This window comes from Mustelus asterias, unplaced genomic scaffold, assembly GCF_964213995.1.
Source record: "Mustelus asterias unplaced genomic scaffold, sMusAst1.hap1.1 HAP1_SCAFFOLD_410, whole genome shotgun sequence".
NCBI lineage: Eukaryota > Metazoa > Chordata > Chondrichthyes > Carcharhiniformes > Triakidae > Mustelus > Mustelus asterias.
In genome coordinates, this window is record NW_027590365.1 from 227,564 (window position 1) to 253,907 (window position 26,344).

The 26,344-nt window shown below is 45.9% G+C and overlaps 1 protein-coding gene across 1 annotated transcript in view; it reads left to right on the forward strand.

The window, feature by feature from the left end:
- LOC144486603 (uncharacterized) overlaps positions 1–26,344 on the forward strand; it is a 64,734-nt gene that overhangs the window by 3,271 nt on the left and 35,119 nt on the right. The window contains 2 exon segments of the mRNA XM_078204651.1: positions 17,323–17,331; positions 20,438–21,367. Of these exon segments, the coding sequence (XP_078060777.1) occupies positions 17,323–17,331; positions 20,438–21,367 (939 nt within the window).

Here is a 26,344-nt window from a genome sequence, read left to right on the forward strand (position 1 = left end):
TGTTATTTATATAAAGAACATTCTGCTTTTAACAATGCATTTGACTACCTTATTTGTGGACTGACGTTCCCACAATTGTAAAGCAGGAGATTAGTTAAATGGACAGCCTGAATTGAGAGACAATTAAAGAATAAATGATTCATTAATACAGATGTTAGGCTGGAAATGTAAATTTGAACACAAAAGTTTATAACGTTTAGAATTATAAAGATATAAAGAATGTTTAAAATGCTGTGGGGATTATACGATGTTCCCTTCTGAGGCCAACAGAATAGAAAAAAAACAGATAACAAGACTTGTTAGCGTGGCGCGGTGCCACAGGTTCGCACTGCTGCCTCACAGCGCCAGGGACCTGGGTTCGATTCCCGGCTTGGGTGACTGTGCAGAGTCTGCACGTTCTCCCCGTGTCTGCGTGGGTTTCCTCTGGGTGATCCAGTTTGTTCCCGAAGTCCAAAGGACGTGTGGGTTAGGTGGATTGGCCATGCTAAATTCTCCCTCAGTGTACCCGAACAGATGTCGGAGTGTTGCGACTAGGGGGATTTTCCCAGTAACTTCATTGCAGTGTTAATGTCAGCATACTTGTGACACTAATTAATAAACTTTAAAACATTGTTAACCTTGACTGGAGGGAATGAATCGTCTCCTGTTCAAGATGTCTCAACATTGAATGACTGATGTTAACCAATTATTGGTCGACACTCAGGCTTCCCCAAGCTAAGAGATATCATTTGAGAGAAAGAATTGTCTTAAAATTCAGACAATGTGCGCAATTAGCTAAAAACCAGTTTCATTATTGACAAGTTATAGACCAATTGGCTAATTCCCAACAATTGGCTGAGCTGGGCTTTCTACATGTTGAAAGTATAAAAAAGGGGATTCAAGAAACCAATTTGGCAAAAGTTTTTAAAAGTTCAAGGTGTTTTTAAGCTTATTTATTAGTGTCACACATTCACACTGCAATGAAGTTACGCTGAAAATCCTTTAGACACCACACTGGTGCCTGTTCGGGGAAACTGAGGGAGAATTTAACATGCTCAATGTACCTAACCAGCAAGTCCTTTGGACTTTGGGGAAAAAACCCCCACAGACAGGGGAGAATATGCAGACTCTGCACAGACAGTGACCCAAGGTGGAACTCAAACCCGGGTCTCTGGCGCTGTGAGGCAGCAGTGCGAACCACTGTGTCCTACAGAGAGGTATTGGGAGCTGTTGATTTTACAAGTTATCCGTGTTTTCAGAGCCACCACTTCATGTCCTGGTCTGAGAGGGATGGAGAGAAGTTAAAGTTAAGCTTTCTCCTTTACTTTTTTATCTTTCTGACTTGTTACATTTTTAATCGTGAATAAACTTTCTGAATTCACCATTTAAAGTGTTCTTTCTTGCCACATGGTTAAGTCACTGGAACCTGGGTGAGTTATGATTAGGGAGGTTGTTGTAAACAAGTGAACCCCATAAATCTTAGTTCAAACAAATCAAAATTCTTACATATGGAATGCAATCCTTTATTACGAGAGAAATTAAACAGAGAAGTAAAGATGTTATGCTTCAGTTATACAGGGCGTTGCTGGAACTGCATCTTGAATAGGGGCTGCAGTTTTTGTCTCCTATTAAACAAAGGATTGTAGAATCCCTACAGTACAGACAGAGGCCGTTCTGTCCATCGAGTCTGTACCAAACACCATCCCATCCAGGCCCTATTCCCATAACCACATGCATTTACTCCAGCCAGTCCGCCTGACACTAAGGGTCAATTTAACACGGCCAAATCAACCTAACCCACACATCTTTGGACTGTGGGAGGAAACCGGAGCACCCGGAGGAAACCCACGCAGACACGGGGAGAATGTGCAAACTCCACACAGACAGTGACCCAGGCTGGAATTGAACCTGGGTCCCTGGCGTTGTGAGGCAGCAGTGCTAACCACTGTGCTGCCGTGCTGTCCCATTTTATAAATACCATGGAAGCAGTTCAGAGGAGATTTACTAGATTGATTCCCAATCCAGTAGTGTGAAATATTAACACTGTTTCTCTCTCCATAAATGTTGCCAGACCTAATGCATTTTTCCAGTCCTTTCTGTATTTATTTCAGATCTACCAGTAGTGGTAGGAAAAACACTATTTACTATCCAGGATAAATAAATGTCCTTCATCAGCTTTTGTGGATCATTTCAGTGGAAATGTGCTCTCCCAGGCTCAAAGAGCATCAGCCCACTGGAAGCAAAATTGTGAGACCGGCCAGTCCAGCAGAAAGAAACCCTCCGACCCTCCCACTTCACCGACTGTCAGAATGAACATGGTTCAGTCCTGGATGTGATTAATAGCAGCATCCAACCCCTGTCATCATTCGTGAACTCGCTGGTGTCTCCGCAGGCTGGATGACTGAGTGAATCCCTTCCCACACAAACAGCAGGTGAATGGTCTCTCCCCAGTGTGAACTCGCTGGTGCTCCCGCAGGCTGGATGACGTTCTAAATTTCTTTGTGCAGTGAGAGCAGCTGAACGGTCTGTCCTCAGTGTGAATGCGCTGGTGGATAACCAGATCCCGAGAACTTTTGAAACCGCTGCCACAGTCAGAGCATTTAAAGGGTCTCTCCTGGGTGTGAGTGAGATTGTGACTCAGCAGGCTGGATGAATGAGTGAATCCCTTCCCACACACAGAGCAGGTGAACGGTCTCTCCCTGGTGTGAATTCGCTGGTGCTCCCGCAGGTGGGATGATGTTCTAAATGTCTTTGTGCAGTGAGAGCAGCTGAACGGTCTCTCCCCAGTGTGAATCCGCTGGTGGATCGTCAGATCCCGAGAGCTTTTGAAACCACTTCCACAGTCAGAGCATTTAAAGGGTTTCTCATTGCTGTGAGTGACTTTGTGTTTCGACAGATTGGATAACTGCATAAATCCTTTCCCACACACCAAGCAGATGAATGGTCTCTCTCCAGTGTGAACGCGCTGGTGTCTCTGCAGATCAGGTAAATGAGCGAATCCGTTCCCACACTCAAAGCAGATGAACGCTCTTTCTCCAGTGTGAACCAGCCGATGTCGCTGCAGATGATATAACCGAGTGAATCCCTTCCCACACACAGAACAGGTGTACGGCTTCTCTCCAGTGTGAATACGTCGATGAATTTGCAGCTCAGAGGGGGTTTTGCAACCCTTCCCACAGTCCCCACATTTCCACGGTTTCTCCATGTTGCAGGTGTCCTTGTGTTGCTCCAGGTTTGACCATCAGTTGAAGTCTCACACAGAACAAGATTATAGTGCCCTGCTGTGATGGTGCAATATTTTTTCAGGCTGTGTAACTGGGAGGCTCTTTCCACAGTCAATGCATGGGAAAATCTCAGTTGATTTTGTGTCTGTGTGTGTCTGTGTGTGTGTGTGTGTGTGTGTGTGTGTGTGAGTCCTGTTCCAGTCACACTGATGTTTAAAGACTGCGAAAGCCGACAGAACAGAGAAACATTTCTCCTTCTGGATTCAAAGACCCAAGATATTCAGGTCCCGATGAATTGAGTGACTCTGTCAGATGTTGATGTGATGTTTGGTTTGAGATTTCTGTCTGTAAAATCCTCAACTTCTGATATCCTGTAAAAGGAGTTTACAAAGGTTATCACTGACAGTACAGGATAGAAATTCAGAACAGACAGTTCGAGTTTCCATGGAACATTATTTCCACTCTCATTCCCCAAGAGCTGCAAATCTCCATCCCACACACTCTCCCTCCATTCTCACTCTGCTGTATCTAATATTCACCCTCCCAATTCTCCTGTAGGTGCTGATTGACAGATCCATGCTCACTGCATCCTGTCCTGGACAGAGAGAGCTGGAAATCTCCATGCAGGCTGCCAGACTGGACTGACAATGTGTGGAACATACCGACTGGATTCACTTCCTTTCCCTTCAGTTGCTGCAAGTCCCCAATTTCCCCCAGAATGAGAAAAGAAATGGAAAGGGGGAGAAAATAAAGTGTTTTACCCACAGATGTTGGCCTCTTTTAAGGCCAAACCAAATAAACAAACTCAAGTTAAATCAGGACAAAGTAAAAGGGGCAGCTCCCCAAAAGGAGGGGGAACAGCCCGAACAAAAATCAAAGTACAAAGGAAACTTAAAAACATCAAATCAAAGTGTGATTATTAGGGTCGATAACGCACCCCAACACCTGCAGTGCCCAACGGGGGCGGAAGGCGTCAACCGCGCCCGTGGACACCACATGCTCCCTCTCCAGGGACACCTGGCCGTGAACATAACCGCAGTAGAGGGGCAGACAGTCAGGGCGGACGGCCCCCTCGATCGCCCGCTGCCTGGACCGATAAATGGCACGCTTCGCCAGGCCCAGGAGCAGGTTCACGAGGAAGTCGCCATCCTGACCCACCCCTTTCTGCGTGGGTTTCCTCCAGGTGGTCCGGTTTCCTCCCACGGTCCAAAGATGTGTGGGTTAAGTTGATTGGCCATGCTAAAACAAATTGCCACTTAGTGTCCTGGGATGCATAAATTCGAAGGATTAGCGGGTAAAATATGTAGAGATATGGGGGTAGGGCCTGGGTGGGATTGTGGTCGGTGCAGACTCGATGGGCTGAATGGCCTCTTTCTGTACTGTAGGGTTTCTATGATTCTATTGTCCCTCTGAAGACAGAGGTTCTGAACCAGCCCCTGAAACCACGCCCATTGTGACCCGCCACCGACAGCAGCGCATGCGCTCTCCTTCCCCGCTGAAACAAGATGGCGGACGATAACCGGGGCCTGTTCCCGGGATAAAAGCCTAGGAGCTGTAAACCCGGGACCTGCAGGGTCTATTCGGGCCGTGCGGCCTACAGCGGGTGTTTGTGAAGCCAGAGCTCCCTCCCTACCCCGACTTCCGGCTCCATTTCTCCCGCAGCCCCACCGACTCACCCGTTGAAAAAAGCATCTCCCGCATTCATGGGGCTCTGGGCAAAGTGACACTGCGCACGCTCCAGATATAGCACCGCGCCTGCGCAATAGGCTCCTGTGGAATGAATAGGACACTTTCACACCCGCAGGGGCACCTGGGAATTAATGGCGTCATTGTCAATCAAAGACAATAATAGAAAATTATCTTGTGCAATTAAGATCAATTAATTTTTAAAAATGCATTCCTCGGAATTTGTGCGCTGCCATTCTCTATTTCTAAAATTAATTTAAACCAGTGCTCTCCTGTGGGAATACCCCGAGTTTTAAAAACTTTTCCCACTGGTTTCCTCTCCTCTCTCTGCTCTCTTGAAGGTGCTCATACTGGTTGGGTAAGTCCCACAGAGACTGGTTTCTTGCACTTTGTTTCTCCTGATGCTGACTATTCTGTTTTATGGAATGATACATCACAGATGGAAACCACTTGGCACATCCTGCCCAGTCAGGCTGTCTTTAAGATTTGTCCAATTAATCCCACAGCCCTGCTGGCAGAGTGAGAACGATATCTATATGTACTGCAGCAATGCAGGAGGTGAATGGAAAATGTTTTCCAGTTGCATACCTCTCAAACACACTCACCCCTAGAAAGATAAATTGGCCCTGTGTACTAAGAACAAAGAAAATTGCAGCACAGGAACTGGCCGTTCGGCCCTCCAAGCCTGCACCGACCATACTGCCCGACTTAACTAAAACCCACTACCCTCCCAGGGACCATATCCCTCTATTCCCATCTCATTCATGTACTTGTCAAGACGTCGCTTAAAAGTCAAGACCGTATCTGCTTCCACTACCTCCCCCGGCAATGAATACCAGGCACCCACCACTCTCTGTGTAAAACATCTGCCTCGTACATCTCTTTTAAACTTTACCCCTCGCACCTTAAACCTATTCCCCACAGTAATTGACTCTTCCACCCTGGGAAAAAGCTTCTGACAATCCACTCTTTCCATGCCTCTCATAATCTTGAAGACTTCTATCAGGTCTCCCCTCAACCTCCATCGCTCAAGTGAGAACAAACCAAGTTTCTCCAACCTCTCCTCAAAGCTAATGCCCTCCATACCAGGCAACATCCTGGTAAATCTTTTCTGGACCCTCTCCAAAGCCTTCCTTCTGGTAGTGTGGCGACCAGAATTGAACACTATATTCCAAGTGCGGCCTAACTAAGGTTCTATAAAGCTGCAACATGGCTTGCCAATTTTAAACTCAATGCCCCAGCCGATGAAGGTAAGCATGCCGTATACCTTCTTGATGACCTTCTCCATCTGCATTGCCACTTTCAGTAATCTGTGTACCTGTACACCCAGATCCCTCTGCCTATCAATATTGTTAAAGGTTCTGCCATTTACTGTATATTTCCTATCTGTATAAGACCTTCCAAACTGCATTACCTCACATTTGTCCGGATTAAACTCCATCTGTCATCTCTCCACCCAAGTCTCCAACTGGCCTATATCCTGCTGTATCCTCTGATGGTCCTCATCACTATCCGCAAATCCACCAACCTTTGTGTCGTCCGCAAACGTACCTATCAATCCAGTTACATTTTCCTCCAAATCATTTATACATATTATATATATCCTGTGTGAATTCGCTGTTGTGTCCAAAGACTGGATGGCCCAGCAAAATCCTTCCCACACAAGGAGCAGGTGAACAATCTCTCCCCAGTGTGAACTCGCTGATGTGCACTGAGGTTGGATGAACATGAGAACCCCTTTCCACAGGTGGAGCAGCTGAACGGCCTCTCCTCAGTGTGAATTTGCTGGTGTAACAGCAGGTGGGATAGTGAATCCTTTCCCAAACACAGAACAGATGGCCTCTCTCCAGTGTGACTGAGTCTATGGTTTTCCAGCAAGTACAGATAATTGAATCCTTTATCACAATCATCACATTTCCATGGTTTCTCCATTTTCCCAGCCCCATTGTGACCGTGTCGATGGGTTTCCAACCGGGATGGATAATTGAATCCTTTACCACAATCCTCACATTTCCACGGTTTGTCCATGGTGCTGGTGTCCTTCTGTCTCTCCAGGTTGGATGATTAGTTGAAGCCTCATCCACATACAGACCATGGTGTGATGTTTTTCAGGCTATGTAACTGGTTAAAGCTCTATCCACAGTCAGTTCACTGGAGCACTCTCACTTGGGTGTATGTGTGTGTCTCAGTTCTTTTTCTGTCACATTGAATTTCGAAATTTTCTTCCACTGACAAAACAGGGAACGATTTATCCCTCCACTGTCAAAAGCAATCATATTTAGGTCATGATGAATCGAATGGCTCTGTCAGACTTTGATGTGAAGTTTAGTTTGAGTTTCCTGTCTGTGAATCTTCCTCTTCTAGTTCCCTGCACAAAGAGTTTTAAAAAACTGCTTCAGAACAGACAATTTCAGTTTCCACGAAACATTTCTCTGTCTCATTTATCTTGAGCTGTAATCCCCATCCCACACACTCTCTCTTGTCCCTGAGCTGAAATCAATCTCATTGCCCCATCTCCACTCTGAGCCCAGCTCCCTCTCCCTCCAGCTGGATTCAGTCCTGCAGGCCATGTGCAGATTGAGAGTACAATCAAGGAGTCAATTATTTTCCGTCCAAGTCAGGGGCCGTGCAGCCCCACTGACTCTGTTGTTACCACAATGGGCACACGTGCTCTGCTCACCAATGAAACACCACAATGACCATTAACATCGGCCTGTTCCTTGGAAAAACTCCATTTTATTTGTGCCACAACAGCAGCGGAATTACCTCCTGCACAGGCACAAAGGTATCATCAGTCACAGAAAATAATTGCAGCTGGTGTCTCAAACCTCATTTTACCATTTGCTCCCTGACATTCTCAATTCAATTTTGAAATGCAAACTGAAATCTGGCAAAGTGGGGTAAATTAAACACATTTTAATGGTCATTTTCAGAATGACTATTTCCGAGAATTAATTCCCAAGTCAGGAAATTAAAATTCTCATCAGCAATGTCGGCGGCACAGTGGTTAGCACTGCTGCCTCACAGCTCCAGGGACCTGGGTTTGATTCCCAACTTGGGTCGCTGTCCGTGTGGAGTCTGCCCATTCTCCCCATGTCAGCGTGGGTTTTCTCCAGATGCTCCGGTTTCCTCCCATTGTCCAAAGATATGCCAGTTACGTGCATTGGCTATGCTAAATTGCCCCTTCGTGTCCCGGGATGAGTAGGTTAGAGGGATTAGCAGGTTACATATGTGGGGTTATGGGAATAGGGCCTAGGTGGGATTGTTGTCGGTGCAGACTCGATGGGCCGAACAACCTCCTTCAGCACTGTCGGGATATGAAATACATTGGGAGAATTGCTATTTTAATGGACATTTTCACAAATGCTATAAAATGATTTTTCAACACAAATTAATATTTTCTTCAACAGATGATTAATAAATAAAAAGTATTTAATAAAACAACCACCCAGTGTGGGGTTCAGGATTCTAACTCAGGGTTTCTGAGCTCCAGGAACCACTAACTGAACCAACCGAGAATTGTCTCCACTAAACTTCCCCAACTCCCTCCCGGGAAAAAGCTGCAAACTCGGGAGCTGCAGCTTTTTACTGGGGGTGTTGGGGCCTCCAGCGGGTGTTTGTGAATCCTCCCCGCCCACCTCCCAGGGTTTCTTTCCTTCCCAGAGATCAGAGTCCTCATTGATTTGAGGCCAAAGTGTAACCTCTTATTTATTGTCCCCCTCCCCCATCCTCTGATGTGAACCATCCTCCAGTGGCTGAGCCAGGATGGGGCCGTTAACCTGGGCCTGTTCCTGGGAGGGAGGGAGGGAGAAGCCCCGCAGCTGCAAACCAGGGAGCTGACAATGATTCTGAAGGGTTTGCGGATCCACAAAGTGTTTCCAAATCCTCCCAGCCACCGCCGAACGCTGACTCCGCTTCTCCGGGACAAACAAGCGCCAAGGACAGCAATGACACTGCGCATGCTCCACATCACAATAAGAAGTTTAACAACACCAGGTTAAAGTCCAACAGGTTTATTTGGTAGCAAAAGCCACACAAGCTTTCGAGGCTCTAAGCCCCTTCTTCAGGTGAGTGGGAATTCTGTTCACAAACAGAGTTTATAAAGACACAGACTCAATTTACATGAATAATGGTTGGAATGCAAATACTTACAACTAATCCAGTCTTTAAGAAACAAAACAATGGGAGTGGAGAGAGCATCAAGACAGGCTAAAGAGATGTGTATTGTCTCCAGACAAGACAGCCAGTGAAACTCTGCAGGTCCACGCAACTGTGGGAGTTACAAATATTGCGTCCACAGTTGCGTGGACCTGCAGAGTTTCACTGGCTGTCTTGTCTGGAGACAATACACATCTTTTTAGCCTGTCTTGATGCTCTCTCCACTCCCATTGTTTTGTTTCTTAAAGACTGGATTAGTTGTAAGTATTCGCATTCCAACCATTATTCATGTAAATTGAGTCTGTGTCTTTATAAATTCTGTTTGTGAACAGAATTCCCACTCACCTGAAGAAGGGGCTTAGAGCCTCGAAAGCTTGTGTGGCTTTTGCTACCAAATAAACCTGTTGGACTTTAACCTGGTGTTGTTAAACTTCTTACTGTGTTTACCCCAGTCCAACGCCGGCATCTCCACATCATGACCACATCACAATGCCCGGGGACTGATTGACGGCAGCTCCGGACCAATAGGAAGAGGGGGCGGGTCTGGAGGACCGAGCTGGAGCGGCTGGTCCGCCAACCAATCGGAGTGAAGGAGGGGCGGGACCTGAAGCATTCGCAGTGCGGGTAATGGCGACGGACGGACGGTTTTAAAGAACAAAGAACAAAGAACAGTACAGCACAGGAAACAGGCCCTTCGGCCCTCCAAGCCTGTGCCGCTCCTTGGTCCAACTAGACCAATCGTTTGTATCCCTCCATTCCCAGGCTGCTCATGTGACTATCCAGGTAAGTCTTAAACGATGTCAGCGTGCCTGCCTCCACCACCCTACTTGGCAGCGCATTCCAGGCCCCCACCACCCTCTGTGTAAAAAACGTCCCTCTGATGTCTGAGTTATACTTCGCCCCTCTCAGCTTGAGCCCGTGACCCCTCGTGATCGTCACCTCCGACCTGGGAAAAAGCTTCCCACTGTTCACCCTATCTATACCCTTCATAATCTTGTATACCTCTATTAGATCTCCCCTCATTCTCCGTCTTTCCAAGGAGAACAACCCCAGTCTACCCAATCTCTCCTCATAGCTAAGACCCTCCATACCAGGCAACATCCTGGTAAACCTTCTCTGCACTCTCTCCAATGTCTCCACGTCCTTCTGGTAGTGCGGCGACCAGAACTGGCCTAACCAGCGTTCTATACAGCTGCATCATCAGACTCCAGCTTTTATACTCTATACCCCGTCCTATAAAGGCAAGCATACCATATGCCTTCTTCACCACCTTCTCCACCTGTGTTGCCACCTTCAAGGATTTGTGGACTTGCACACCTAGGTCCCTCTGTGTTTCTATACTCCTGATGACTCTGCCATTTATTGCATAACTCCTCCCTACATTATTTCTTCCAAAATGCATCACTTCGCATTTATCCGGATTAAATTCCATCTGCCACCTCTCCGCCCAATTTTCCAGCCTATCTATATCCTGCTGTATTGCCCGACAATGCTCTTCGCTATCCGCAATTCCAGCCATCTTTGTGTCATCCGCAAACTTGCTGATTACACCAGTTACACCTTCTTCCAAATCATTTATATATATATCACAAATAGCAGAGGTCCCAGTACAGAGCCCTGCGGAACACCACTGGTCACAGACCTCCAGCCGGAAAAAGACCCTTCGACCACTACCCTCTGTCTCCTATGGCCAAGCCAGTTCTCCACCCATCGAGCCACTTCTCCTTGTATCCCATGAGCCTTAACCTTCTTAACCAACCTGCCATGTGGGACTTTGTCAAATGCCTTACTGAAATCCATATAGACGACATCCACGGCCCTTCCTTCATCAACCGTTTTTGTCACTTCCTCAAAAAACTTTTAATTTGGAAGCGAGATAAATCCGAGGTAGAGGGCGGCATGCGGGGAATGATAAATGTGGCGGGTGGGTGAAGAGACTTTGTAAGCATGTTGTTCAAACCCAATCCCCGGAAATGAACTTCCCGGTTCCCCCCCTTTGTACCAAATGGAGCGGCAGCTTGTAGTGTTAGACCCGGGCTGACTGCCGCCATTGAGGCTGCATGTGGGAGGCCGGCAGGGATTGTGATCGGAGAGTGAAGCCCTGACGTCACAATGGAATGGGTGGGAGTGTGAGGTCACAATGGAATGGGTGAGAGTGTGATGTCACAATGGAATGGGTGAGAGTGTGACGTCACAATGGAATGGGTGAGAGTGTGATGTCACAATGGAATGGGTGAGGGTTCCAGATGAGCTGAGACTGGGCTGGAGTCGGACGATGGCACTGACATGTGGCCCGGTGGCACAGTGGTTAGTGCAGCTGCCTAACAGCGCCAGGGACCCGGGTTCAATTCCAGCCTCGGGTCGCTGTCTGTGCAGAGTTTCTACATTCTCCCCGTGTCTGTGTGGGTTTCCTCCGGGTGTTCCGGTTTCCTTCCACAGTCCAAAGATGTGCCGGTTAGACGGATTGGCCATGATAAATTGCCACTTGGTATCAGGGGGATTAACAGGTAAATATGTGGATAGGGCCTGGATGGGATTGTTGTCGGTGCAGGCTCGATGGGCTGAATGGCCTCCTTCTACAATGTATTTTATGATTCATTACTGTTCATTAATTAATTACTTTGAATGAAGGTGGTCTTGATGATGATGTGGACGTGGCTGGAAGCTCATATTGGGATGAACTATTTCACCCTGGTTGTGAACAGCCTAGTTCAGCCTCAGACAGTAAGTAATCTCACAACTCCAGGTTAAAATCCAACAGGTTAATTTGGTGGCATAAGCCACAGGATTTTGGAGCGCTGCTCTTCATCAGGTGAGTGGGAGTTCTATTCACAAACAGGGCACAGAGACACAAACTCAATTTACAAAATAATGGTTGGAATGTGAGTCTTTACAGGTAATCAAGTCTTAAAGGTACAGACAATGTGAGTGGAGAGAGGGTGAAGCACAGGTTAAAGAGATGTGTATTGTCTCCAGCCAGGACAGTTCGTGAGATTTTGCAAGCCCAGGCAAGTTGTGGGGGTTACAGATAGTGTGACATGAACCCAAGATCCCGGTTGAGGCCGTCCTCATGTGTGATTGACAGATCCATGCTCACTGCTTCTTGCCCTGGATGCAGAGAGCTGAAAATTTCCATGCAGGCTGCCAGACAAATAAATAAGAACATAAGAACATAAGAAATAGGAGCAGGAGTAGGCCATCTAGCCCCTCGAGCCTGCCCGGCATTCAATAAGATCATGGCTGATCTGACGTGGATCAGTACCACTTACCCGCCTGATCCCCATAACCCTTAATTCCCTTACCGATCAGGAATCCATCCATCCGCGCTTTAAACATATTCAGCGAGGTAGCCTCCACCACCTCAGTGGGCAGAGAATTCCAGAGATTCACCACCCTCTGGGAGAAGAAGTTCCTCCTCAACTCTGTCTTAAACCGACCCCCCTTTATTTTGAGGCTGTGTCCTCTAGTTTTAACTTCCTTACTAAGTGGAAAGAATCTCTCCGCCTCCACCCTATCCAGCCCCCGCATTATCTTATAAGTCTCCATAAGATCCCCCCTCATCCTTCTAAACTCCAACGAGTACAAACCCAATCTCCTCAGCCTCTCCTCATAATCCAAACCCCTCATCTCCGGTATCAACCTGGTGAACCTTCTCTGCACTCCCTCCAATGCCAATATATCCTTCCTCATATAAGGGGACCAATACTGCACACAGTATTCCAGCTGCGGCCTCACCAATGCCCTGTACAGGTGCATCAAGACATCCCTGCTTTTATATTCTATCCCCTTCGCAATATAGGCCAACATCCCATTTGCCTTCTTGATCACCTGTTGTACCTGCAGACTGGGCTTTTGCGTCTCATGCACAAGGACCCCCAGGTCCCTTTGCACGGTAGCATGTTTTAATTTGTTTCCATTGAGATAGTAATCCCATTTGTTATTATTTCCTCAAGTGTATAAACTCGCATTTCTCAACATTATACTCCATTTGCCATATCCTCGCCCACTCACTCAGCCTGTCCAAATCTCTCTGCAGATCTTCTCCGTCCTCCACACGATTCACTTTTCCACTTATCTTTGTGTCGTCTGCAAACTTCGTTACCCTACACTCCGTCCCCTCCTCCAGATCATCTATATAAATGGTAAACAGTTGCGGCCCGAGTACCGATCCCTGCGGCACGCCACTAGTTACCTTCCTCCAACCGGAAAAACACCCATTTATTCCGACTCTTTGCTTCCTGTCGGATAGCCAGTCCCCAATCCACTTTAACACACTACCCCCAACTCCGTGTGCCCTAATCTTCTTCAGCAGCCTTTTATGGGGCACCTTATCAAACGCCTTTTGGAAATCCAAAAACACCGCATCCACCGGTTCTCCTCCATCAACCGCCCTAGTCACATCTTCATAAAAATCCAACATGTTCGTCAAGCACGACTTTCCCCTCATGAATCCATGCTGCGTCTGATTGATCGAACCATTTCTATCCAGATGCCCTGCTATCTCCTCTTTAATAATGGATTCCAGCATTTTCCCTACTACAGACGTTAAGCTGACCGGCCTATAGTTACCCGCCTTTTGTCTCCTTCCTTTTTTAAACAGCGGCGTAACATTAGCCGTTTTCCAATCAACCGCACTACCCCAGAATGCAACGAGTTTTGATAAATAATCACTAACGCATCCACTATTACCTCTGACATTTCTTTCAATACCCTGGGATGCTTTCCATCCGGACCCGGGGACTTGTCCACCTTCAGTCCCATTAGTCTACCCAGCACTGCCTCTCTGGTAACATTAATTGTATTAAGTATTTCTCCTGCTGCCAACCCTCTATCGTTAATATTTGGCAAACTATTTGTGTCCTCCACCGTGAAGACCGACACAAAAAACTTATTTAAAGACTCAGCCATATCCTCATTTCCCACTATTAACTCCCCCCTCTCGTCCTCCAAGGGTCCAACATTCACTCTAGCCACTCTATTCCTTTTTATATATTTATAAAAACTTTTACTATCATTTTTTATATTAATTGCTAGCCTAGCTTCATAGTCTATCCTTCCTTTCTTTATCACTTTCTTAGTTTCTCTTTGTTGTTTCTTAAATTTTTCCCAATCACTTGTTTCTCCACTATTTTTGGCCACTCTGTACGCAGCTGTTTTTATTTTAATACTCTCCTTTATTTCCTTCGTTATCCACGGCTGGTTCTCCCTTTTCTTACAATCCTTGTTTTTTGCTGGAATATATTTTTGCTGAGAACTGAAAAGGATCTCCTTAAAAATCCTCCACTGTTCTCAGCTATCCTACCTGCCAGCCTGCTCTCCCAGTCTACCTTAGCCAATTCATCCCTCATCCTATCATATTTCCCTCTGTTCAAACAGAGGACACTGGTTTGGGACCAAACTTTCTCCTCTTCCATCTGAATCAGAAATTCGACCATATTGTGGTCACTAGACCCAAGAAGGTCCTTCACAATAAGATCCTTAATTCTACCTACCTCGTTACACAATACCAGATCCAAAATAGCTCGTTCCCTCGTCGGTTCCGTAACATGCTGTTCAAGGAAACTATCCCGACAGCATTCTAAGAACTCTTCCTCCATTCCACCCTTACCGACTTGAGTCTGCCAGTCAATGTGCATGTTGAAGTCCCCCATGATTATTGCCGTTCCGTTTTTACACGCATCCCTTATCTGCTTGTTTATAGCCCTCCCTACCTCAACATTATTATTTGGGGGCCAATATACCACACCTACTAGTGTCTTTCTCCCTCTACTATTCCTCATCTCTACCCATAATGATTCCACGTTTTGTTCCTCAGAGCCTATGTCATCCCTCAGTACTACCCTGATATTATCTCTTATTAATAGCGCGACCCCACCACCTTTTCCTTCCTGTCTATTCTTCCTAAACGCCTGATACCCCTGGATATTCATCTCCCAGTCCTGGTCACCTTTCAGCCACGTTTCTGTAATGGCCACTAGATCGTACCCACTTGTGCTGATTTGCACCATCAACTCATTTACCTTGTTCCGAATGCTTCGTGCATTCAGGCAAAGTGTCCTTATTCCAGCTTTTATCTGGACCCGCTTTGATGAGTCTACATTACTGGAGTAAAAATGTGTGGAATATACAGACCGAATTCACTTCATTCCCTTCAGTTGCTGCAAGTCCCCAATTTCCCCCAGAATGAGAAAAGAAATGGAAAGGGGGAAACATTGATTTCCTCCCAGATGTTGTCCAGAGGAGGAAGTTTCAATCTGAAGCTCATTGGACAACTTCCGCATTGTGACGTCACAATGGAGCCTGCCTGAATCAGCGAATAGGAATCTCTCTTCCTACATCAAGGGCTGATGTTTCTTGTCTAGATGACCCTTTGTCAAAGCTCTGAAACATCTGTTCTTTTCTCTCCATACAGATGCTGCCAGACCTGCTGAGAATGGGGAGACAGTGTGTGGGATGGAGATTTACAGCTTTTGGGGAATGAGAGAGGCAAGAATGTTCTCATTGATCCACTGGAGCAAGCTGAGAGGGGTGATTGAAAAGCAGCAGTGCTGGTAAGAGATTAATTGGATTAATTGAATTGTTTATTTATTTAATTAGTCAGCTAGTGTGTGTATTTTTTTGGCCTTTACTTTAACAGCAGTTTTTCAAGTTTAAAGTGAAAACTAGAAGTGGGCAGCAAAGGAGTCTGGGAAGGGTTTTTATTTTAACTTTAAAAGTCAGTTACCTGGGAGGTTCCCCCTCAGTAGTAGTTTTTTTTTTTCCTATAATTTGGTGCAGAGGAGATACCCGATCCTCTACACTGGTAGAGGATCCCACCCTTCCATCCTCCTCTAACCTAATTATAAGTGTGGGGAAGTTTTTTGTTTTCTTTTTTTCTTGCTGGTAATGGCTTCAGGGATGGCAGTTCAGGCAGTATGCTGCATCTCCTGTGGGATGTATGTGGTGAGGAAATCCAGTAGTGTTTCAGGAGATTTTAGTTGTAAGAAGTGCATTAGATTGCAGCTTCTGGAGGAGCGTGTAAAGGAGCTGGAGGGGGAGGTAGAGGAACTCCGCATAATTCGGGAGGCGGAGGTGGAAGTTGATAGGAGTTATAGAGAAATAGTAACTCCTAGAAATGAGGCTTGGGTCAATGCCAGGAGGAGGGGTAAGAAGCAATCGGGAAGACAATCCCCTGGGGCGGTTCCCCTCCATAATAGGTTTTCGGTGCTGGAGGCTACAGTTGAGGAGGAATCAACTGAGCATAGAGAGCAGATCTCTGGGGGTGAGCCGAGTGAGAAAGCTCAGGTGGTTAGGGGCTGTAAAAGACTGGGCCTTGTGATTGGGGACTCCACAATTAAGGGGACAGATAGGAGGGTCGGAACTAAAGGTAGGGACTCAGGGTTGGTGTGTTGCCTACCAGGGGCTGGGGTCCGGGATGTGTCTGACAGGGTATTCAGGACTCTTAGGGGGGAGGGAGATAAACCACAAGTTATTGTACATGTGGGGACACACGACATAGGGAGGATAGGGGAAGGGGATATTAGGCAGGGATTTATGGAGTTGGGGTGGAAACTAAAGGCCAAGACTGACAGAGTGGTTATCTCTGGACTCTTGCCTGTACCACGGGATAGTTTAGAGAGGAATAGGGAGAGGGAAGGTTTGAATTCATGGCTGAGGGGATGGTGCAGGAGGGAGGGGTTCAGGTACTTAAGCAATTGGGGCTCGTACTGGGGAAGGTGTGACCTCTATGAGAAGGATGGTCTACACCTTAATCAGAAGGGGACCAATATCCTGGGGGGTAAATTTGCTAAGGCCATGCAGGGAGGTTTAAACTGATTCGGGGGGGGGGAGGGATCCTGAGTAGTGGGGCTGAAAGTGAGGGATGCATGGATGGGGACTGCAATGCACGGCATTGCAGAGGTGGGGTGGAGCAGGGTTTGAAATGTGTATACTTCAATGCCAGGAGTATTCGCAATAAAGTGGGTGAACTTGCAGCGTGGATCAGTACCTGGGACTTCGATGTTGTGGCTATTTCAGAGACATGGATAGAGCAGGGGCAGGAATGGATGCTGCAGGTCCCGGGGTTCAAATGTTTTAGTCGAAGTAGGGAAGGAGGTAGAAGAGGGGGAGGGGTAGCATTATTGGTCAGAGATTGTATCACAGTGTCAGAGAGGAGGTTTGATGAGGACTTATCTGTTGAGGTAGTATGGGCGGAGATTAGAAATAGGAGAGGAGAGGTCACCCTGTTGGGAGTCTTTTATAGACCTCCTAAAAGTTCTAGAGAGGTTGAGGAAAGGATTGCGGAGTCAATCCTGCTTAGGAGTGAAAGTAATAGGGCAATTGTTATGGGGGATTTTAACTTGACTAATATTGACTGGAATTGTTATAGCTCTAGCTCGTTAGAGGGGTCAGTTTTTGTTCAAAGCGTGCAGGAAGGTTTTTTGACTCAGTATGTAGACAGGCCAACTAGAGGTGAGGCTATATTGGATCTGGTGCTGGGAAATGAGCCAGACCAGGTGCTAGACTTGGAAGTTGGTGTGCATTTTGGTGATAGTGACCACAATTCGGTTACGTTCACCTTAGTGATGGAAAGGGATAGGCATGAACCTCGGGCCAGTGGTTTTAGCTGGGGGAAGGGTAATTATGAGGCTATTAGGAGAGAATTAGGAAACATAGGTTGGACTAGGAGATTACAGGGACTGGGAACGTCCGACATGTGGAGTTTTTTCAAGGAGCAGCTACTGCGAGTCTGTGATAGGTATGTCCCTGTCAGGCAAGGAGGAATTGGTAGGGCTAGGGAACCGTGGTGCACCAAAAAAGTTTCTTTGTTGGTTAAAAAGAAAAAGGAGGCTTATGTTCGGATGAGACGTGAGCACTCGGGTAGTGCACTAGAAAGCTTTAGATTGGCTAAGAGGGAGTTGAAGAGCGAGCTTAGAAGGGCTAAAAGGGGACATGAGAAGACTTTGGCGGATAGGGTTAAAGAGAATCCTAAGGCGTTCTATAGGTATGTCAAGAACAGAAGGTTGGTTAGGGCAAGTTTAGGGCCAGTTATAGATGGCAGAGGGAAGTTATGTGTGGAACCGGAGGAGATTGGTGAAGCATTGAACCAATATTTCTCTTCGGTGTTCACGCAAGGGGACATGAATATAGCTGAGGAGGACACTGGGTTGCAAGGGAGTAGAATAGACAGTATTACAGTTGATAAGGAGGATGTGCAGGATATTCTGGAGGGTCTGAAAATAGATAAATCCCCTGGTCCGGATGGGATTTATCCAAGGATTCTCTGGGAGGCAAGAGAAGTGATTGCAGAGCCTCTGGCTCTGATCTTCAGGTCGTCGTTGGCCTCTGGTATAGTACCAGAAGATTGGAGGTTAGCGAATGTTGTCCCATTGTTTAAGAAGGGGAACAGAGACTTCCCCGGGAATTATAGACCGGTGAGTCTCACTTCTGTTGTCGGCAAGATGTTGGAAAAAATTATAAGGGATAGGATTTATAGTTATTTGGAGAGTAATGAATTGATAGGTGATAGTCAGCATGGTTTTGTGGCAGGTAGGTCGTGCCTTACTAACCTTATTGAGTTTTTTGAGAAAGTGACCAAGGAGGTGGATGGGGGCAAGGCAGTGGACGTGGTATATATGGATTTTAGTAAGGCGTTTGATAAGGTTCACCATGGTAGGCTTCTGCAGAAAATGCAGATGTATGGGATTGGGGGTGATCTAGGAAATTGGATCAGGAATTGGCTAGCGGATAGGAAACAGAGGGTGGTGGTTGATAGTAAATATTCATCATGGAGTGCGGTTACAAGTGGTGTACCTCAAGGATCTGTTTTGGGGCCACTGCTGTTTGTAATATTTATTAATGATCTGGATGAGGGTATAGTTGGGTGGATTAGCAAATTTGCTGATGACACCAAAGTCGGTGGTGTGGTAGACAGTGAGGAAGGGTGTCGTAGTTTGCAGGAAGACTTAGACAGGTTGCAAAGTTGGGCCGAGAGGTGGCGGATGGAGTTTAATGCGGAGAAGTGTGAGGTAATTCACTTTGGTAGGAATAACAGATGTGTTGAGTATAGGGCTAACGGGAGGACTTTGAATAGTGTGGAGGAGCAGAGGGATCTAGGTGTATGTGTGCATAGATCCCTGAAAGTTGGGAATCAAGTAGATAAGGTTGTTAAGAAGGCATATGGTGTCTTGGCGTTTATTGGTAGGGGGATTGAATTTAGGAGTCGTAGCGTTATGTTGCAACTGTACACAACTCTGGTGCGGCCGCACTTGGAGTACTGTGTGCAGTTCTGGTCCCCACATTACAGGAAGGATGTGGAGGCTTTGGAGAGGGTGCAGAGGAGGTTTACCAGGATGTTGCCTGGTATGGAGGGGAGATCCTATGAGGAGAGGCTGAGGGATTTGGGATTGTTTTCGCTGGAAAGGCGGCGGCTAAGAGGGGATCTTATTGAAACATATAAGATGATTAGAGGTTTAGATAGGGTGGATAGTGATAGCCTTTTTCCTCTGATGGAGAAATCCAGCACGAGGGGGCATGGCTTTAAATTGAGGGGGGGTAGTTATAGAACCGATGTCAGGGGTAGGTTCTTTACCCAGAGGGTGGTGAGGGATTGGAATGCCCTGCCAGCATCAGTAGTAAATGCGCCTAGTTTGGGGGCGTTTAAGAGATCCGTAGATAGGTTCATGGACGAAAAGAAATTGGTTTAGGTTGGAGGGTCACAGTTTTTTTTTTAACTGGTCGGTGCAACATCGTGGGCCGAAGGGCCTGTTCTGCGCTGTAATGTTCTATGTTCTATGTTCTATAGAAATTGTCTGTTCTGAATTTCTATGCTGTACTGACACTGATGACTTTTGTAAACTCGTTTTACAGGATATTGAAAGAGGAATCACAGGTCGAAATCTCAAACGTCATGTCTAGACGTGACAGAGTCATATTCCTTGGGACCTCAATATCATCGGACTTTGAATCCAGAAGGAGAAATGATTGTCCGGTCTGTCGATTTGAAATGTCAGTGTGAGTGAAAAAGCATCAACACACTGCCACACTTGAGTGAGTGTGTTCCAATGCACTGACTAAAAAGCTTTAACCAGTTACACAGTTTGAATAAATATCACACCATTCACAGCGGGGAGAGACTGTAATCTTGTTCTGAGTGTGGGCGAAGTTTCAACTAATTGTCCAGTCAAGAGAGAGGTAAGGACACCTGCACCATGGAGAAACCATGGAAATGTGTGGACTGTGGGAAGGGATACAGAACCCCATCAGAGCTGGAAGCTCATCGACGCAGCCACACTGGGGAGAGACCATTCACCTGCTCTCAATGTGGGAAGGGATTCACTCGATTATCCCTCCTGCAGAGACACCAGCAAGTTCACACTGGAGAGAGGCCATTTTCCTGCTCTCAATGTGAGAAGGGATTCAGTCAGTTATCCGACCTGCAGAGACACCAGCGAGTTCACACTGGGGAGAGGCCGTTCACCTGCTCTCAGTGTGGGAAGGGATTCACTCAATTATCCACCCTGCGGACACATGAACGAGTTCACACTGGGGAGAGGCCATTCACCTGCTCTCAGTGTGGGAAGGGATTCATTCTGTTATCCAGCCTGCGGATACACCAGCGAGTTCACACTGGGGAGAAACCATTCACCTGCTCTCAGTGTGGGAAGGGATTCATTCAGTTATCCCGCTTGCAGAAACACCAGCAAGTTCACACAGGAGAGAGGCTGTTCACCTGCTCTCAGTGTGGGAAGGGATTCACTCGGTCATCCCTCCTGCAGAGACACCAGCGAGTTCACGGTGGGGAGAGGCCATTCAACTGTTCTCAGTGTGGGAAGGGATTCACTCAGTCATCCATCCTGCGGACACACCAGCGAGTTCACACTGGGGAGAGATCGTTCACCTGCTCTCAGTGTGGGAAGGGATTCACTCAGTCAGCCGACCTGCAGAGACACCAGCGAGTTCACACAGGGGAGAGGCCGTTCACCTGCTCTCAGTGTGGGAAGGGATTCATTCTGTTATCCAGCCTGCGAATACACCAGCGAGTTCACACTGGGGAGAAACCATTCATCTGTTCTCAGTGTGGGAAGGGATTCACTAACTCATCTGATCTGCGGACACACCAGCGAGTTCACACAGGGGAGAGGCCGTTCACCTGCTCCCAGTGTGGGAAGGGATTCACTCAGTCATCCCACCTGCAGAGACACCAGCGAGTTCACACTGGGGAGAGACCATTCGACTGTTCTCAGTGTGGGAAGGGATTCACTCAGTCATCCAACTTGCAGACACACCAGCGAGTTCACACTGGGGAGAGGCCGTTCACCTACTCTCAGTGTGGGAAGGGATTCAGAGTTTCATCCCACCTGCTGAGACACCAACAAGTTCACGAGTGATGACAGGGGTTGGATTCTGCTGTTATTGTTTCTGCTCTCAATTACACCCAGGACTGCATTTTGTTCATTCTCACAGTTGGTCAATGGGGAGGGTCGGAGGGTTTCTTTCTGCTGGACTGGCCGGTCTCATGACTTTGCCTCCAGTGGGCTGATGCTCTTTGAGTCTTGTTGCGAATACCTGGTTTTTAGATTTCACAAGGATCACAGAGTGACAGGATGTTAGGAAGTTATAGAGGTTTACAACATGGAAACAGGCCCTTCGGCCCAACTTGTCCATTCCGCTCAGTTTTTACCACTAAGCTAGTCCCAATTGCCCGTATTTTGCCCATATCCCTCTATACCCATCTTACCCATGTAACTGTCTAAATGCTTTTTAAAAGACAGAATTGCACCCACCTCTACCACTGCCTCTGGCAACTTGTTCCAGACACTCACCACCATCTGAGTGAAAAATTGCCCCTCTGGACCCTTTTGTATCTCTCCCCTCTCACTTTAAACCTAAAACTAAGAACAAGAAATGTATCGATAAAATGATTAGAGAATAGAGCCAACGTTTTGAGTCTGAATGATGCTTCATGAGAGCTGTTATGAAGGGTCATCCAGGATTGAAACTTTGGCTCCATTCTTCACAGGTGCTGTCAGACCCGCTGAGATTTTCCAGCATTTTGTGTTTTTGTTTCAGATTCCAGTATCTGCAGTATTTTACTCTTCTGATGAAATGATTAGTTCTGATTGGAATCCCCATGACCCTCCTTCAAAACAGAGGGAGTGGTGGCAGAAGGAGAAAAATGATAAGGATGATAAAGTCTGGGTTCTGATTCTCCGAGCCCATGAAGAATTAACAAAATGAGTGAACCAGTTTATAAAGAACAGAAGTTACCCATCCCTAACAAAAACTGATCAAATTAAAATAATTAGGTTGAGGAAGAGAACAAAAGAATTCATAGATAAAGTTTAAAATCAACTTTGTTTTGTTGTTAGAGAAGTTTTTAAAAATTATGTAAAGTGATGTAACTGTGTGCCAAGTTTCTTCTCTCACTCCCCACCCCTTTAGGTTCTGTAGAAAAGTTAACCCTTTCAGCAGACAGTTGATTTAGTCATGGAGTTATAGAGGTTTCCAGCTTGGAAACGGGCCCTTCAGCCCAACTTGTCCATGCCGCCCCTTTTTTAACCCCTGTGCTCATCCCAATTGTCCACGTTTGGTCCATATCCCTCGACACCCATCTTACCCATGTAACTCTAAACGCTTTTTAAAAGACAAAATTGTACCTGCCTCTACTACTACCTCTGGCAGCTTTTTCCAGACACTCACCACCCTCTGTGTGAAACAAGTGCCCCTCTGGACCCTTCAGTATCTCTCCCCTCTCACCTTAAACCTATGCCCTCTAGTTTTAGACTCCCCTACCTTTGGGAAAAGATATTGACTATCTAGCTGATCTGTGCCCCTCATTATTTTATAGACCTCTATAAGATCACCCCTAAGCCTCTTACATTCCAGGGAAAAAAGTCCCAGTCTATCCAGCCTCTCTTTATAACTCAAACCATCAAGTCCCGGTAGCATCCTAATAAATCTTTTCTGCAGTCTTTCTAGTTTAATAATATCCTTTCTATAATAGGGTGACCAGAACTGTACACAGTATTCCAAGTGTGGCCTTACCAATGTCTTGTAAAACTTCAACAAGACGTCCCAACTCCTGTATTCAATGTTCTGACCAACATGCAGAATGCCTTCTTCACCACTCTGTCCACCTGCAGCTCCATTTTCAAGGAGCTATGTACCTGTACCCCTAGATCTCTGTTCTGTAACTCTCCCCAACACCCTACCATTAACTGAGTAAGTCCTGCCCTGGTTCGATCGCCCAAAATGTATTACCTCGCATTTATCTAAATTAAACTCCATCTGCCATTCGTCAGCCCACTGTTCCAATTGATCAAGATCGCACTACAATCCTAGATAGCCTTCTCCACTGTCCATGATGCCACCAACTTTGGTGTCATCTGAAAACTTACTACCCATGCCTCCTACATTCTCATCCAAATCATTAATATAAATGACAAATAACAGTGGACCCAGCACTGATCCTTGAGGCACACCGCTGGTCACAGGCTCCAGTTTGAAAAACAACCTTCTACAACCACCCTCTGTCTTCTGTCATCAAGCCAATTTTGTATCCATTTGGCTAACTCACCCTGGATTTCATTAGATTTAACCTTAAGCAACAACCTACCTTGCGGTACCTTGTCAAAGGCCTTGCTAAAGTCCACGTAGACAGCATCACCTGTACTGCCCTCATCTACCTTCTTGGTTACCCCTTCAAAAAACTCAATCAAATTTGTGAGACATGATTTTCCACTCACAAAGCCATGCTGACCGTCCCTAATCAGTCCTTGTGTCTCCAAATGCCTGTAGATCCTGTCTCTCAAATACCTTCTGACAACTTACAGATGTGAATCACACCGCCCTTTAGTTCCCAGGCTTTTCCCTGCAGCCCTTTTTAAACAAAGGCTCCACATTTGCCACCCTCCAATCTTTAGGCACCTCACCCGTGACTATCGATGATTCAAATATCTCTGCTCGGAGACCCGCAATTTCCCCCCTAGCCTCCCACAGTGTTCTGGGATACACTTCATCAGGTCCCGGGGATTTATCTACCTTGATGCGCTTTATGACTTCCAGCACCTCCTTCTCTGTTATAAGTACACTTCTCAAGACATCACTTTATTTCCCCAAGTTCCCTAACATCCATGCTTTTCTCAACAATAAATAATGATGAAAAATATTCATTTATGATCTCATCATCTCTTGTGGATCCGCACATAGATGACCTTGTTGATCCTTAAGAGGCCCTACTCTCTACCTAGTTACTCTTTGGCACTTTATGTATTTATAGAACCTCTTTGGATTCTCCTTTGCCTTATCTGCCAAAACAATCTCGTGTCCCCTTTTTGTCCTCCTGATTTCTCTCTTAATTCTACTCCTACACCCTCTATACTCTTCAAGGGATCCACTTGATCCCAGCTGCCTATGCATGTCATGTGCCTCCTTCTTCTTGACCAGGGCCTCAATATCTCGAGTCATCCAGGGTTCCCGACTTCTACCAGCCTTGCCCATCACTCTAAGAGCAATGTGCTTACCCTGAACCCTGGTTAAAACACTTTTGAAAGCCTCCCACTTACCAGACGTCCCTTTGCCTTCCCACAGACTCTCCCAGTTAACTGTCGAAAGTTCCTGCCTGATACCATCAACATTGGCCTTGCCCTAATTTAGAATTTTAACTTTTGGACCTGACCAATCATTTTCCATAGGTATCTTAAAACTAATGGAATTATGGTCACTGGTCCCAAAGTGATCCCTCATTCACACTTCTATCACCTGCCCTTCCTTATTTCCCAAGAGGAGGTGAAGTTTTGCCCCTCTCTAGTCGGGCCATCCACATACTGAATGCGAAATTCCTCCTGAATACACTCAACAAATTTCTCCCCATCCAAGCCTCTAATACTATGGCTGTCCCAGTCAATGTTGGGAAAGTTAAAATCCCCGACTATTACCACCCTATTTTTCTTGGAACTATCTGTAATCTCCTTACATATTTGCTCCTCAATTTTCCACCGACTATTTGGGGGCCTATAGTACAACCCTATCAAAGTGATTTCCCCCTTCTTATTTCTCAGTTCACCCCTTTTGACTCAGTAGGCGAACCCTCGGATATATCCCCTCTCAGTACTGCCGTGATGTTTTCCTGAATCAAAAGTGCAACTCCCCCTCCTTTCTTTCCTCCTGTTCTATCTTTCCTATGGCATCTTGTTTTTAACTTGTTTTTAAATCACCCAGAAACTCGTGTCTATTTTAGTTTATAATTGTGGATTTATTGGAGCCAGTTAAATGTGGAAATTTTAAGCGTAGCCTGGAGGAATTTGGAATAACTGAGAATTTTATATTGTTGTCACCTCAACCCCAGGTAAAGAACAAAGAGTTTGCAGCTGGTAACGTGTTTGGGATTTTAAATCAACAAAGATGTTGCCGATAAAATCAGGCCTTGGAAGTTGGCTGAAAAAGGGTTAAGTTACAATGAAGGATCTTGCATCTTATTTTAATCAAGGAGTTGTGAGCTTGTAGTGCTCTGTCGCTTTAAGAAGCTACAGCTGCGCGAGAGAATGCTGAGGATTCATTGTTTGAAATTTACGAGCTGTGAGAATCTGTGTGTTTTGTTTGTTTTATGTGGATGTTTGTAGATGTGTTTTATTATTGTTTTGGGCAACATTTGTTAAGGTTTATCTTTCTGGGGAATTAACCTTACCTTGAGTCTTTAATTAAAGGCATTTTTGGGAGTTTAAAACAGGATCACAAGAACGCTTAAGTAATTAATTTTGGTTATTGTTGTTGTAAAGCACATGCTAAGTTTCTCTGTTTGTGTATGGACGATATTTGTGGGTTGAACGCTTTAAGCTTTGAGGTTTTCTGTCTGTGATTTAAATCAAACAGATTTTTAAAAAGGAAGTGTAATTAATAAAGCTTTTTTTTCAAAAGTTATGAACTTGGAGCCATATTTACTGGACAGAGACAGGATTCCAGGATATTTCACTAAACATGCGGGAATTTTAATCCGGATACAATTCACTCATGAGAATGAGAGTTTTAATTTGTAATGGTTATTTAAAATTTGGGACATGTGAAATGATTCTGACCAATCCTGTGTTGGATTGATCTTGGATTAAACTTCCTGTCAGGTCCAAAGACACAATTAACACAATGAAAAGGAAAATTCTGGAATTGGATACTGAAGAAAAGAGTTTAAAAGGAGAGATTATTAAATAGAAATGATTCCCAGACCGTGTGGTCGTTAGGTTGGAACAAAGGAAGAGTGCTGACATCCATTTGAAAACTTTTAATCCACCCCTTTTCAAACTCAGTCTACGTACAAAGAAAAC